At 38.1% G+C, this 16445-nt stretch overlaps 1 protein-coding gene across 1 annotated transcript in view; it reads right to left on the minus strand.

Annotated features, from left to right (window-relative positions):
• Window positions 1-282: 282 nt before the first annotated feature.
• EXOC2 (exocyst complex component 2) overlaps window positions 283-16445 on the minus strand; it is a 187969-nt gene continuing 171806 nt past the window's right edge. Inside the window, exons 24-28 of the mRNA XM_074944943.1 lie at window positions 15807-15862; window positions 11156-11278; window positions 7401-7462; window positions 6316-6375; window positions 283-2087 (exon numbers count right to left, since the gene is read on the minus strand). Of these exons, the coding sequence (XP_074801044.1) occupies window positions 1997-2087; window positions 6316-6375; window positions 7401-7462; window positions 11156-11278; window positions 15807-15862 (392 nt within the window). The 3' untranslated portion in view covers window positions 283-1996. The remainder of the gene's footprint in view (window positions 2088-6315; window positions 6376-7400; window positions 7463-11155; window positions 11279-15806; window positions 15863-16445) is intronic.

Raw genomic sequence — 16445 nt, forward strand, 5'->3', positions numbered from 1 at the left:
CCCTTTCCCATTATTCTTAGCCTCTCTGCCAGTAACATTCAGCATTCTTGTAGAAAGACTCAACTAAAAGCAAATGGCTTGGCTTAGGTTTTGAAGAGAACAACCAATCTCTTGTTACATAAGGTGACCAATATAATGACGCTCTGAGGGATGTTTCTTACTTGAGCATAAAAACTTCATAAATGTTGCAACCTAGCTGATGCAAATATAAAACCTCACATATTATGTAAAGAAGGTCATAAATTCTTCAAAAATGAATTCACAGAAAGTTAATGGTCATCTTGCTTAAACACCACTTTATTATTCTGAAGTTAGTGCCTTTACAGGTCTAACAAACTGTACAATCAAACCAGAAACTGTGACTATAAATTTATATACTCAGCTTACGTTAGATAACATATTTAGGAAAACAATAGTGGTCCAGGTAACTGTTTAATACTCCCCCAATAAGCATATACATTAAAAAGTTTCAGATTTTCATTAAAATCCTCTTAATGCTTATTTAGCCACATATATAGGCATCAAACTGTTTCTTACAATATTTCATAGTTTATTATTGAAGCTCTATATTTTATTTTTAAAGCATTTAACTGTATTGGCAAGATAAAGAATTTCTGGTGATTCATTAAAAATGTTTTGTGAATTCAAAAAAAATTTGTGCTTCTGTAAACCAGGCCAAAATAACTTTAAATGCATAAACAGCAGATAAGTATTGGCCATTATTTCTTTAATAGAGCAGTAAAAAAAAAAAACAAAAAAAAAAAAACCCTCCCCAAAACTAATAGCCTATACTAACTAATATTTGTTTTAGTTTATGGCATCTTTATTTCCTGTACTTTACATTAAGTCACAGGATGTGAGTCTTTAGGGTCAGTAGAGAAGCCACAATACATACAGCTTCTAGGATTATACACCTATGGTAGTAAGAGCAGAATTTGTCTTTGGTCTGCCTAATCTCCACCCACTCACAACAGGAATTCAGTATTTCCTGATGAGAATGATACAACCAGGGAGGGATGGCAGACAGAGGGAGTAAGTCTAAAAGGAGGAGGAAAGGCAGGAGAGGAAGTGGGAAGGAAGCAGGAAAATCCAGTGGCCTACACTACACTATCGGTAGCTTTTTTTTTTTTTTTGACTATTTGAGAAGTTGTTTGCTCTTCTGGACCTCAACTAATAAAGAATATTTGATTTAGTGAAGATTTAGATGTATTTAAAATACTGCAATGCTTGCATTTACAATGCAGAGCAGCCACTAACTGTTAAGTTGCCACTGAAAAGTACTGCTATATTTCGGCTATATATTTAACTTTGACTTTCTGACTGAACTAGAATAGAGAACACAGTATTGCCCGGCCCAGGAGATCAGCTGAATTTAAAAAACACCAAGAAGTCAGATTTGTGAGCACTTGAAGACAATGGCAGAGAAATTACCTAAAGTGTTAAATTTTTCAAACACGCAGCCCCTTTCCCCTGCATACTATATTTGAATGTGTATTAGAGCCATCTGCAGGTAGTAACATTTGTAGTATGCATCTGGATAGTTTATACCAGTTGAATCTTAGAACATGCCAATATACACATCCGTTCTCGTCAGCATTCCTGTGCAACCAGGGAGCTTCAAACTGAGATATTCAGAAATGTCTAACATGCCCCATTTTCAAAAAATATTTCTAACAAATGAAATATACTTTGCGGCATACACATGAAGATTTCTCTATAAACATACAGCTATGGAGAGGATATTAGAGCAAAGTTCGTCTAACAGCCTTGATAGGATGAAAAACGATAGATAATTTTTTTTTTTTTACTGTGGCATTTCTAATAATCTTTCTTATTTTGAAGGATAACCACAGGAATCACACTACTGCTTGCCAGTAAATTGAACCACCACTCCAATGATTTAAGTATTCTGCTCACTGTTTAAAGGAAACAGCCGGGAGTAATGGGAGTATGTTTAACTGTGTTCTTTTGTGGGATGCTTGCGTTTTGCTGTTGTCTATGTTTTCATCATTGCTGAAGAAGCTTGAAAGCAGGTGAGCTGCAGGTGCATACTACTTTTAAATTTGTTTAGTAGCTCTTCTAATAACCTGCAAAAAAGAAAACATTTTATAACTTTGGCAATTTGGAGTTTACAGATTTGGGGTGTTTCAAGTTAGGTTTATCCATTTATTTAGAAGGTAATTAATGTGGCATATATCACAGGCTCTCTGACCTTGGACACATTAAGGCAGTAATATTTCGGTATACATGAAATGTTAAGTTTCTCCAATATAGCATATCAGGAGCAAACATGCCCTACTATAAAAGCAGGTACTGTAGATGCACACCTATTTTTTAAAAAAATCCACTTATTGTGAGTAATGCAAGGAAAATCTTACTTTGTTGTGTTCAACTTCCTCTAGTACTTTCTTACCCTCCAACTGGGTGCTCTGAAGTAGTTTTACATCCTTTGGTAGCAGATCCTGTATAGATCACGGTTAAGAGACCAGATACTTGAACAGAGAGACTGCTGATTCGTTCTAGTATGAAAATTCTTATAATTTCTCACAATATAGCAGGAAAATGACAAATTCCACTGCAGTGACACCAACAGACACATACTGGAAGCAGCAGTTTTCAGAGAATCAGTAGTGGAGCATTGGGAATGTTAGGACCACATTGTGTTAACTTGACACGTTTTTTACAATCCCACAGGCTTGTTCTTTTAGAATGCATCGCAAGGAGCCTGTTTTTGTGTGGTTGAATAAGATAAGGGAAAACCCTACTTAAAGCTTTAGCAGTTATTTCTGTGTTCTCAAATACATGGTCAACTTAAATCAGGTCAAATGCTGGCACTTGTTCACAAATCCATATATAGCTGATGTTTAGATGTACAGCAAGCACAAGTTATATTTAACCTGCTGCATAATGGGACATCAAAAATTATGTGCTCATGGAAGAACATCGCCTCAGAGGTATTATCAAGTTGTATGCTTTTGCCTTCATATAAATGATATCTTCAAAAACAAATGTTCATTTAAAAGGTGACCTGCAAAAGAAAAAAGTGGGCTTCTTTCTCCCAGACTCCCCCCCTTTTCCCCCTCCTTATGGTCTACGTCAGGGGTGGCCAACCTGTGGCTCTTCAGAAGTTAATATGCGACTCCTTGTATAGGCACCGACTCCGGGGCTAGAGCTACAGGTGCCAACTTTCCAATGTGCCGGGGGGTGCTCACTGTTCAACCCCCAATTCTGCCACAGACCCTGCCCCCACTCCACCCCTTCCCGCCCCACCCCCTAAGCCTGCTGTGCCCTCGCTCCTCCACCCCCTGAGCCTCCTGCACACCATGAAACAGCTGATTGAGAGGCGCTGATCGGCAGGGCTGCTGGTGGGTGGGAGGTGCTGGGAGCGGCGGTGTGGGGGGGGGGAGCTGATGAGGAGCTGCTGACATATTAGTGTGGCTCTTTGGCAACGTACATTGGTAAATTCTGGGTCCTTCTCAGGCTCTGGTTGGCCACCCCTGGTCTAGGTCTATTTAGACTGTAAACTCCTTTGGACAGAAACTGTTTCTTTCTCTGTGTCTGTACAGTGCCTACCACCCTGAGAAAACACACACACACAAAATAATGTGGTCTGAGCTTTTTTATTTTTTTTAAAGCCTGGTTTGCTACTTCAGAAGACTCTATGGTGCCAGGAGACCTAGTGAAATGGCAACATCACAGAAGTCAAGAGATTGAAAGCTGAGCAAATGCAAGGTGATGAGTTTTGCCATCAGGCTATTTAAAACTTTTTATTGTTTATGTTACCACCTATTGAACTCAATGAAAATATTTGTGTCACAGGCATGACTAGAGGCCTCAGATGAGACTGGGGGTCCCACTGCGCTAGGCACTGTACATACATGTAATAAGAGACAGTTCCTACATCAAAGAATTTACAATCTAACACTAGCCAAAGGATGGGAGAAAGGAAGTACCGTCACCCCCATTTTACAGATATGGAACTGAGCCACAGAGCGGTTAAGTGCCTTGTCCCAAGTCACACAGGAAGTCTGTGGTAGAGCTGGGAATCGAAACCTGATCTCCTGAACAGTAGTCGAGTGCCTTAACCACAGACCATCTTTCCTCTTCAGCTACAATGCATATGGAGATTTTGTTAAAGATTCAGTGCTGTCACCCCTTTAACTAGGTCACACTGAGCATCTCAGATTGACAAGAAAACCTCCAGCAAAACCAGGGAAAATCAGAATTCATATTTCTAAGGTAAAACTAAGCATTTTGGGGGGAGGGGGAAACCCCAACACTTTTAGGTCAACATTGAAAGAAGCAAGAAAGAAGAGCTCACACAATTTTATAAAATCCTTTGCAGGCTTCCTTTCAGCAGCTGCCAATCATTTCCTTCCAAAAACAAATAATAGGTTGTGTACTGTAAAATTAACAGGTGTGTGTCTTTCCCAGGATCAGCAAGTGAAAGCACAAACAAATTAATACCCACTTCCCCAACAGCCCCTCTGGGAAGGGCTACTGAGGACATCCATCATTCACACGCAGGCAATATTTCAATATTACATGGAGTGTGTTATTGGTAACACCAGCAGCTCTAAATCATTCCATAAAAAATACATTTAACATAATTATTTGTAATTTTGTCATGAACGGTGTGGGAAGTTTACAGATGTAGTGGTAACATACATGAGAAAATAATCTAAGGTATAGAACACATCCTTAACTCTCTGGGCCTCAGAGCTGCCCTCTGGGTGGAGGTAGAGCTGTAAACACTGTACCGTGCTTTGTTTGTGAACCGCCTTCTGTAATTCAGTGCACAGTGGCTGGAAACATACCAAGCCTTATGGTTTTGTCTGAAAGTTTAATTTCGATGAACTCCAATTGCAAAGGGGAACCTTCCTTACCCCAGAAGAGGCTCCTCTCTTATCTTCAGACCCTCCTGTAGAGCTCTAAAAGGTGGGGAGAGGTCTTGAGGCTTGTGGATGACAGGAGCAAGGAGTAATTGTTGGATAAATGGATGGAGGCCCATTGCAGGGAGGCCAGGTTCACAAATTTTGTAGCTGTGCAATCATCCTTTGCTTGTGTCTACAGAATATTGAACTAAGGTGATGTCTGAATGGATTCCGTGCAAATGTTTCACACATCTTTGGTTTCATAGACAGAACACAAACCAATACCAAGTTTGTTTTTCTGAGATATGTGTGTATGTTGTATGTGTAAATACATTCGTTATGGGCTCAACATTGTAAGGTGCTGTGCACTCTGCCCCCAAATCAGTGAAGTGCTAATTACATACTTCACCTTAAGTGTGTGAGTGGGCCCATTTATCACATGGCATTACTAACATGCTTTAATCTAAGAGCATACTTAAATTCTTTGCTAGACTGGGGTCACAGTGGCCATCATCTTCAGATCTGAATCCTTCTGGGCCCGTATCAAAGGCCCTTGCATAATACAATTAGGTGATGGTATAAGTGGCTATTTTAAAAAAAGTTATTAGTTTTTAATTATATTCCAGGATCTAAGCTTTCATTTAGGAAAAAAATAAAGTTTCTAGCTCTTACAGTTGTGAACAAACAGTGGAAATGAACACAGCAACATTTGCTTGAATTTGCTGACAGCCTGAAACAATAGGTCTGGAGACATGAATCTGTCCATTCACCACAATGGGTGTTAACTCTGAAAGTTAATTATGAGAATTTAAATGTCGGCACTATTTCTGATTTTAGTATAAACATCAAGCTAATGTGCTTATCCACCACTGCTATATAGAGACTGGTTTAGATGTAGCAGGGCAGAATACCTTTGTCAAGGGCTGCTGGGATGGGGAAAGAGGAATTCAATTTCCTCTTCTAAATTTAAAGGAGCGCTACATTCCCCTCTTATTTAAAGCCTTTGGATTACAAAACCAAACAAAACTGTCTTCCAAGTTCCCCAAGACACCAATTGTCAAAACCTTCTGTTTTCCTCCCTGACTATTTTTCCAATGCAGTTATTGGAATTCAATAGAATAAGACAATGCAGCACACTGAAACTTGAAAATTAGCGTGGAAAGCTATAATTGACTGTAATTCAAAAATGATACTGTATTGATTAGACTGGACTAGGGAACAGAGCAGTGACAGATAAAGCCAAAGTTTCTGCTGTATAATTTAGGTCCAATGTGCCACACTGAATCAGAGCTTTGTCCTGAATCAGGGCTGCCATTCTGTGACTCACAAAAGTCATATGCCATAACTTATTCTTCAGCACCACTATTTTGGTACTGCACTAAAAAACTAGCACTCTTGAGAGTGGTATTATAAATGTTAAAGAAAGTGCAAGTACACTTACTTTTTGTCTGCTCCACTTAAGAGTTGCGGCAGGGCTTCCAAAGCTTGCTTAAAGCTTGAGCTGTAATGCAAACATATTTAGTATTTCCCAGGCATAATAGCTCTCTCTCACAGCTCCCTCCGTATCTTCATGAATAGATACTTTAATTTATGAAATGTTTTGATTTAGCTAAATTAACACATTATCAACTCAACACCTCAGGCTTATGAATAATTGGAATATAGCCAGCCACAGGCTCAGGTAGACTTCTAGCCTGAACAAATTCCACAGCCACTGAAAATACCTGATACCAGATAAACCCTGGAGACGGACAGCAAAAGTATTTATGTTGAACATAGTCGTTGTGAGGGGCCACAGAGAAAGAGGAAGTCTCTGAAATAACTGGTCCTAGTCACTTATGGTGCTATAGACAATAGTTAACAATCTGAATTCTACCCAGAAGTGAACAGGAATAAACTGAAGTACAGATGTATATGCTCTCACTGGCTTGCTGTACTTAAGAGACAGGCCCTGCATTCTATACCAGCTGAACAGCTGACTGGCATTCCAAGAGTCCTACATCGAGAGTGTTACAGTAGTCAAATGCTAAGTTGACAGAGCTATAGGTAACAGTGTCAAAATCTGCATTCAAGTGGGAAGGACACATTTTGGCTAACAGAAGATGAATGACCACTTCTTCTAGCGGGGATCCAGGAACCAGGAGGAGTCTGATGAGACCCAGAGACTGTGAATCACTTTGTTTTGATGGCAACAAGCAGGATTTTCATTTTATCAAATCTGTGTTTTTGCCAAATTGTTTTCATCCATATCCCTATCTCTGCCAGACACTTGGAGAGCGGGGAAGTAGTACTCCCAAAATTAGATGAAAAGATACTGCTCAAAATGTTATCATAAAAGTAACAATATTTCCCATTACCAGAGATAAGCTTAAAAACAGAGTTTTCAAAGTATGCCATTGTTTGAAATTAATTTGAAATAAAATTACTTTAAACAAATATTTAAGCTATATTTAGCTTATTTTAGTTTTTTCATATTTATCAGGCATTTCATTTTAAATCAACAGCACAAGCTACTTAGCATCTTACTTGCTTTCTGGCGTTAGGTATATGGCCACAGCATCTCTCAATGCACAAATTTCAAGCCTTGCCTAGAGACAGAATGTAACCATAGTTACAAATTTAAAACATTCTTTGGTTAATTAAACATATATGTCACAAAGCCTCTTGCCTGTTTTCAGAAGCAAAATATTATTGCACACTGCAACTTTAAGCAGCCTTAATAACTTCAATAACTTGTTTCCTGTATTTCTGGTTACCACTCTGCCATGTCAGTTAGGAAGTGCTGCAGGAACGATTACAAATTTGTGAAATTGAAGTCAAATTGTTTATCCAATCACTATGAAGTTGTCTCCAAACAAAGAGCCATCTCCCAGTAACAGTACCAAAGCATGAATTCTGGTGCTCCTTTTCTGCTCTGAGATAGCATTTCTGTGCTTTTATATCTGTAGCTATTGCTTTCTACAGGGCAAGACTAGCTCCTTACAGCACAGCTTGGCCAGAGAGGAAGAAAACACAAGAGAACAAACATCGGTTAATACACATTTTAGTCTGGGTTTTGCTGCTGAATTTATTTTCTTCTTCAGATGAGGAAGTGAGATGGTTCTGCTCCACTTCTCTCATCTGTCACTTTGCTGCATATACAGGCTTGGGGATTTTACCTCAGCAATGTACCTGTGTGTCAATTTCCAGCTAAGCAGGCTATGATGGAAAATGAAGTTTGGGTACATTTCCAAGGTAGAAGTGAATCAAGCAGGGTATAAAAGATCTTCTTTGCTCTCATTGAAATCATTTCCACCATGGATTTTATGTGAAGATGGTACCACCATGAATTTGATCAATACTTAAAAAAATATGCCATTTACACATTTCTTTCTAGAAATGGATTAGAGCCACAAACTTCACCATAATTCACAATCGGCTTTTGTTCAGCCCATTACAGAGATTCTGATGGATCCAGCCATGAAATGCAGAGACTGATCCAAACGTAACCAAAGTTAATATAACCACATCAACTCTCTAATTAAGCTTTTTAAACTCTAACATACATATTTATTTTCAACTGTAATGAAGGTTTTTGTTTGGGAATATCTTATACATATATCATACATACAGTTTTTATTTTTCCCTGCTAGATAGGCAGCCAGCATAGGTTTGTGCTTTAAGGGTGCAGGACTTCCTGGCAAGCATTAGGATTTAGCTGACCACCAATTTTATGGTAAAGAGAAATGTTTCCCTTGTAGGAAAATGGCAAGCATAGATCGGCCTTCTCAACTTTCCTGAACATCTTGTAGGTTCTTTCAGGATGAATGGGTTAGGATTTTTGAGAGCTGGGTACCTTAGGGGCTTTTAGACCCTGGTTCTGCCACCAATAAAATTTTGAGTTACTGGGTTTTAGTGTAAAACTAAGTTGTGTAGTTTTGTTCCAGTTTTAAGAGGCAAAAGCCCACTGTGGTAGTGGCACATTATCAGGAGCCATAGTTTGTGCCTAACATCAAGCACAAGGCTGGGAATTGAGTGAAGCCTGGATATGTAGGGGATGTCTGGATCAGGGGACTGGCTGTTAAATACAGATTGAGGCGTCTCTTGTCAAAGCTCAGTTCTTTCCACAGGGTATGGGTATTTTTGAGCAGTTTGGTCTGGTCCATATCCTACCGGTTTTGGTACAATCAATCTAATCAATAGTGAGGGTTGATTATGGCCAGAATGATAGAAAGGGACCACAACTGACAAATTTTTCTCCTGGGAGAGACAATTCTTTCAGTTATGGGTTCAGGTAGAGAGTTCAATAAAAGGTGGGCTACTTATTCAACTCAAAAGTTAATTGTGTAGAGCCTTTATTTACCAACTTTACCCGGCTCTGACAAGAAGTCCTTCCGACATGAATTCTCCCTCAAATGCTACTCTACTAACAGTACTTGGAAAGTATTACAAGTACATTTAAAATCAAAACTGTACATAAGGTTTATAATATGGTGCGATTTAATATTTAGGTTTCCCCCCACCAGATGCCAAGTCTGCTGGAGAGAATATGAAATGGCAGCTGGTAGTTCCTGCAAGTCCTAGAGAGGCTGTACGTCAGAGAGAGTACCCCTTTGAGTCAAAGGGAGCTTTCTTTTTTCTTTAGACTTCTCTAGAACTAGTTCAAACGAATGGATCAATCAGGAGTGAGTAGGGCAGTGTTAAAATATCTGTTTTACCCATGGGTTGGTAAAGTGCCACCACTTCCATGGTCTGAGTTCAAAGCAGGCACTGCCACAATCTGAAAGACCCTGCCACACAGTATAGTTCATTTGTTTAAAAAAATCATAAGCTTGGTTTAAAAACAAAAACCAAATATTTGAATATAGTCCTGAGACTCTGCATTTAATAACATTATACAACTATTGTGAGTAAACTCCTCATCCCTCCAAAATCCTTTTTGGAAAACATGCACAATTAATGGTAGGTAAACTACCAGAATGCTCATGTATGCCAATATGGAACACAAAGCTCCTTTGTATCAGACCACTGCGGATTACATCGTATCACATTTCATCTCAAATGCTTTCCTTCTCTCCTTGTCACATTTGTGAAATACCATGTGTATTTAATATATTTACATGTAATTACATTTTAAATATACACTAATTAATTCCACCCTTGTAATTTCACTAGGCTATGGAGTCTTCTGCTCCAATTAAGTTTAATTGCTAACTAGAAAGCATAAATAGTCTATGGACTCTCCTCTTTAAATGTTAAGTTGATAATACTCTACATTGTATCTTCATTACAAAGAGTGTAATATATTTTTAAAAATAACCCCATTTTTGTTTAGATTTTCAGTTGCTTTAGAATTCTAAAACAAAGCTGAAAAAACAGTAAGATGGGTGTTGGCTGCAGATTTCCATTTCTTTTATCTGCATTATTAAGAATGGATTTTAAAAGCTAAACATTCTTTTTAAATACAAGACATGGAAGAATTGAAGTAAAACCTGAATATGACGGTATTTTAAGATGTAAAATTAATTGACTGGACTACAAACAATTCACAGGCCATATACAGCCTATAGGTATTCCTCAGTCAAAAGATTCAAAAGCACTGACTTAAGAGTTTTGTCTGAATAAGGACTATTGGATGTGATTCTATGAAGAATGTGATTAAACCATGTATTCTATAAATAAATGAAGCACCAGTGTTATAGTTATTTACAAAACCCTAAGAATTTACCCTTCCTTGAACCCCTTTGGGAATCTTAATGTCACAAGAAAAGCACTCAAAATAAATGCTTAGAAACAATGGGCCAGCACATATTCCCGCCCACCTCTGTTTATTAAAATACTCTGGTCACCATTCATTTGCTCATTGTTGTTAGTAGTGGTTCATCTAATCTGAAATGGGAAAGGCAAGACTTTTGATAAATGGATCTTTAAGACCTTCTTTAATGGTAATTTTTGCAAGTGTTTCTGTAGTGATGTCATTTTGCAGCTTCAGTGAAACAGCTATGCCTTCCTCTGGAGTTGTACAATACAGGAAATGTTTTTATTCTCTCTCCAGACTTTGGAATAATATACCACTATGACACATCACTACACTGGCCTTTCCACACTAATACCAATAGATTTAAAAACAAGCTATAAAATACAATTAAAAACATTATTAAAACCAAAATCTTTGCAAACAAAAATAAGAACACATTCAAAATATTTAATTGGCTGCTGTAAAATAATGGGTAAAAATATAACTTCTACAACAGCTGTTTGTTGCATTTGAGTACAAAGAGAAACTCAGAGTCTTTATCTACCTGTAAAGCTCCATTTTTACTGAACGATGACACACACTGCATCAGTCGACTTAGCTCTTCAGCAACAGATTCCACAATCTTTGACAGTACTCGAGGCACTAATTCCTTAGAGATGGTGAAGACCTGCAGGTTTTAAATCAGAGTTATGAATTGGGTATCTGTATTAATATTTATATTGCACCTTAGTATGGACATGCAAAGAGTTAACCTTGATTGCATGTTTCGCTGCTTTTCCCAGAAGCACCTTATCTTCTTCCCACTGCTCAGCCAGTTTGTTCCACCTGTTATGGCTTGTCATAAACCTAGACTGAAAACTCTCTTGGACTGTCTTTTTTATTACTTGCTTATATAACACTGAGACCAATAGTGCCTGGATTCCCAATTTGGGTCCACAGTTGCTGCCATAATAATAATACAAGATCCACCTCCTAAGAAGCTTACAAAATAACAGAGTAATAAAACAAATAGATAGTCAGGTGCTGAAATGAGATCAAACAGTGTCAGAGACCAGAAGCTTGGCAAAAAAGTAGGTTTTAAGGAGAGATTTAAAGACAATAAGAGACTGTTAATGCACTGGAAGAGGGATAATGTCTCATATAATTAGGAGAGAGAATTGGGCAGAACACGGGGCAAGAGATGGATAAGAGGAAATGAGATTGGCCCTGTAGGTAGAGCAGAGTTGGGTTAAGCCTTGACGATGAAAATGAGGAGCAGTGTGGATTACATGTGGAAAAGAGAGGGGAAAGAAAAAGGGATGGTGATTTGAGGAGGAAGTGATGTGATCAGAGTCATGGGAAATGATGATGATTTTGGCTAGAAATTTAATTATTCATTTATTCAGATTTCTTAAAAAAACAAGCAATCAACAACAAATGATTCGGTCTCACTTTTGCTACAGGACTTTTGCTTTATGTGAAAGTTAGGAGTGTGTCCGATTTCACAGTGAAAAACTGCTTTAGAAATGCATAATCAGTTGAAAATACTTTGAGAAACACCAGTATGTGGATGAGTAAAACTCAAATATGAATTTAGAAACCATACCTGATTTTTCATGATATATGTGAGAGTGATGTGTCATGGATCTCACAGACTAGACAAACAGTAATATAACAGATTTGCACCACAGCCAAGGCATACTGAGCACACACATGCTGGCTATCAGTCACTCACCCTGTTAGTTCAAATAATCATCTTGCTTTTAACTGCTTTGACACACAAAAGCCAACAATTTTGGTCACATACAGAGAAAAATGGTAAAAGCAAAATGGGAAAAAGCCATTTCATGCAGGTGTTGCTGAGCAATACAACACAAGCATACCAAGTAAACGGTCAAAACCTTCTAAGAAGAAGAACGTATTTGTACCCACAATGGCTGTTCTCAACGTTACTTTTTAGAACGCAGGAAAAAAATTCTCAGCTATAGTAAATCATCACATTTTTGCAAAAACTATACTTATTTTGGTTTCAGTTCAAATTTGACTTTTAGTTAAAGTAACCATTTTTTTCACCTCAGAACCTGCCTATTGCACAGCTGATGGTTAACTATTGCTGTTTAAACTATGGAAATCAGCAGTGTTGCTAGCAAAATCTAAGACTGAGCCAGATTGGCAAAATTTCAGCAGAAAACAGTGTTACTCTTGTGAAAATTGTAAAATTTCACACCAGTGATCAAATTCACATAGTTCTGCAAGTACTTGCAAAAATGTCATTTCACACACAGAAATTCATGAGGCAAAACTGAACATGGGAGAAACAACTCGCGTCCAATTCAGTAGGGTATTTACGCATGTGCCCTAATTTTAAGCACGAGTAGTCCAATTGACATCAATGAGACAACAAACTCTTTAAAGTTAGTCATATGCTTAAATCCCTGTCTGAATCAGGACTTTAATCATCATACCTACTTAAAAGGACACAGCCAAGTTAAAAATCATTTTAAAAATTTCGTTACTTGTGCTTATTAAAAACAATTTAGATTATTTTAACTGAATTTAAAAGAAAAATCTAACTTATTTTGTTTGTTCCTTTCATGTAATTTACTCATCCTGGAAAATGAAAATAGACTAATCATTTTCACTGTGGTTTATAGTTATGTTAACTCCTTCATTCTCAGGTACTGGCACAATTCTGCAGTATTTGTGCTACAGACACTGGAGGTAAATACCTGCATCAAAGCAAAAATCTGTTTTAATTGGAATTCCAAAAGCCATGAAAATATTTCAATTAGCATTAGTGTCTCTAATTAGAGAAAATATTAAAAGGAGCCTAGAATACTCAAAAGCCAATTTAAACAAGTAAAGAGGGTCTAAAGACAGAACAGTGTTATTTGTGCTATGTGAAAGAATGGTTTTGGTAATACTAATGAGAAAATACTTTTGTGATAGTGAGGGATGGGATTATTTCGAATAGGTGCTTTAACTTAAGTACTGTAGAAAATTCCTGCAATAGTCAATTTACACTTAGGTATGCATCTGCAAGTGTGCAGCTCTGCAAATAATTATTTCAATTTTCATCAGAAATTTCACACTTACTTTTTTAACATACACTCCTCCTCTCTGTTGCACGCCATGGCCCACTTTGGGAGTCCAGACGGTACATATCCGCGGTTCCCAAACTGGGGATCATGCCCTCAGCAGATGGGGTCATGGGCCAGCAGGTCAGATTCGGCTTGTGATCTGACGCTGTCTGCCCCCAAACATGTCCAGACTTGCTCCATAAGCGATACACCAGGAGACCGCTATTTTGATGTACAAAATGGTGACCTCCACAAAGTGTGACTTCACACCTACGGTGTGTGTGAGGTAACTCTGTGCAGAGATCACCATTTTGTAAAATAGTGGCTTCCTGGCACAGTATTTGTGGAGCAGGTCCAGACACGTTGGCTGTGCGGAGGTGGTTGTATGGATGCCATTTAACCATTTGCACCATCTGGCTGTGCCAGCATCAAGGGGAGGGAGACTTGAATCCAGAAGATACTTATCTGTGGGCAGCAGTTTTACCACAAGAGCATCCTCTCTGCTTGAGCCAGTAGGAGTCCGTGCTAGTTTTTTCTGAGCTGGGAATCTGCAGTGGCTTGTAAGCGCCTTAAGGCAGGGCCCATATCTTCTTTTATGCCACCCTAAGTATCCTGTCAGTACTCAATAAAGAATCATTGTAAATTGCTGTCTCTGTGCTGTAAGTTACTGGCTGACAATGAAATTATTTGGCCTCCCACACATGTGATGACTGAGCATCTCAGCCAGATGGAGTAATGGTTTGCATCCTTTTTCCCTGACTTGGAACATTATAAAGTATGATTGGGTGTGAAACCTGTTTGCAAGCCTCATGCCATGGATTTGCCAGCAGCTGAAATTGAACAACTCATCAACATTTCCTGCAATTGATTCTTGGGAGGAACATATGCCCAATTTTCTCTCCCAGAGTTCTGGTTCACCGTCAAGAATGAACATCCTGCTTTCTCAACACATGCATTGAAACTGATGGTGCCATTCATGAGCACATATTTGTGTGAAGTTGGTTTCAGCATATTTGTGTCGATCAAGTCTCAGTATTGATCTGCCACTGATGTCACCATTAGATTAGATGTGCAATTTCTACTATGCGGCTGGATTTAGAGAAGCCATGTCGCCACAGACAAGTCCATGTGCTCACATAAGAGAGCACTAACTAAAATTCCTTGGATTCCTTGGTTGTTACGTTGCTTTGTTGTTGTCTGGGTCACAGGAAACAGTAAGTCTCAAAATGGGGTCATGCAGGCAAATATGAACTATGTATCCATTCCAGATTTTCTATTTGTGCTTGATGAATTTCCATGCAACATGATGTACGTTTTCCCCCTCTAACAGCACATGTTCAACACTTCCCCCTCTCTTGAACACTCCCATCTCTTGAAGCACAAACTAACTCAGTTCATAGAAAGAGCACTGTATTTTTTTAAAACATGCACGGAAAGAGAAGAATTGAGTATTATACTTTGACTTTCCTCTTCTTCAGATTGTTGAAAGAAAATAAAAAGCACACATCCAGGATTTGTCTCCACAGGGAGTTATTCCAAAACTGCTACCCGTGATTAACTCCACATAAGGACACTTATTCCAGAACAAGAGTACCTTATTTTGAATTAGTTTAAACTATACTAATTTGGAAGAAGACACTCTTATTTACTCTTAGCGTGCTTTGACCTACCCTGTTTTGAAACAGGAGCAGATTAAAATGCACTAGGGAACTTTTAAGGCATGACAGCAGGATCCACATAGACAGTTAGGATAGCAGCAGGATAGCACAAAGTAGATTTACTTCCCAGCTTGCTGCGTACTCACTGTTCACATAGGTAAACCAAGTTTAATCCATGCTAATTCGGAATAAGAGTGTCTACACCTAGAATTAATCAGGAATAGTTAATCCAGTTTAAATTCACACACTACTTTATTCTGGATTCTCTTTCAGGGTAAACAAGCCCTAAAATTCAATATGTGGTGTTACCGATGGATGTTTATAAAATTTTCAACCACCCTCACCTCTTTAATAAAATTTGTATTTAAACACAAAAATTAAGGTGGCCTGATTTTCAGAGGTGCTCATTTCCAATGAAGTCAGCCAGTTTATTTTGTTTGACGCTTGTAATAATGTGAATAATCTAAAGTTACCTCACCTCTGCGTGCACAGCGATGATATTCACTAATGCTTCTTTCAAATAGTTTCTGACACCTAAAACAGAACAAAAAAGGACAGTCAATCACTATCACTGTGTTATCTTGACAGAGCTAAGATAGTCTACTGTTCAATTCTATTACTCAATGGTAGACTTTTTCTTTTCATTTCTTTAACTAACACATTTGCAATGATAGAGGCAGAAAGAGAAAGTTCCACAGCCACATCGCCACAATCTATTTCCTTTTTCAAAATCAAATGGAGAAAGGCACATTTCCTTACAGCAAAAGGTTAAAGAAGCCAGTAGGTTCCTGTTTCAGTATTCTTCTTCTTCTGTGTGAGAGCCTGTCTCTGATAACCTTTCAGTTTACCACAGATCCAATATTTAAAAAAAAAAGAAAATCCCCTTAATGTAAAGGTCCTGTTGATACACATACAATATGGTATATTACATGTATAACAGGCAAGTGATGTTTTAAGAAGCGAACGTAGACAACAGAATTATATAGCTTGCAAGCAGATCTCATTCCTATTTCTTTTGCAGCTTCTTTGATTGTGAAATATTATCATAAATGGAAATAAGAATTCTTGTTTCTATGGAAGTGGTTTTAGAAGATATTACTCATGACAATTTATAGCA

The sequence above is a fragment of the Natator depressus genome, chromosome 2, assembly GCF_965152275.1.
Source record: "Natator depressus isolate rNatDep1 chromosome 2, rNatDep2.hap1, whole genome shotgun sequence".
Lineage (NCBI taxonomy): Eukaryota > Metazoa > Chordata > Testudines > Cheloniidae > Natator > Natator depressus.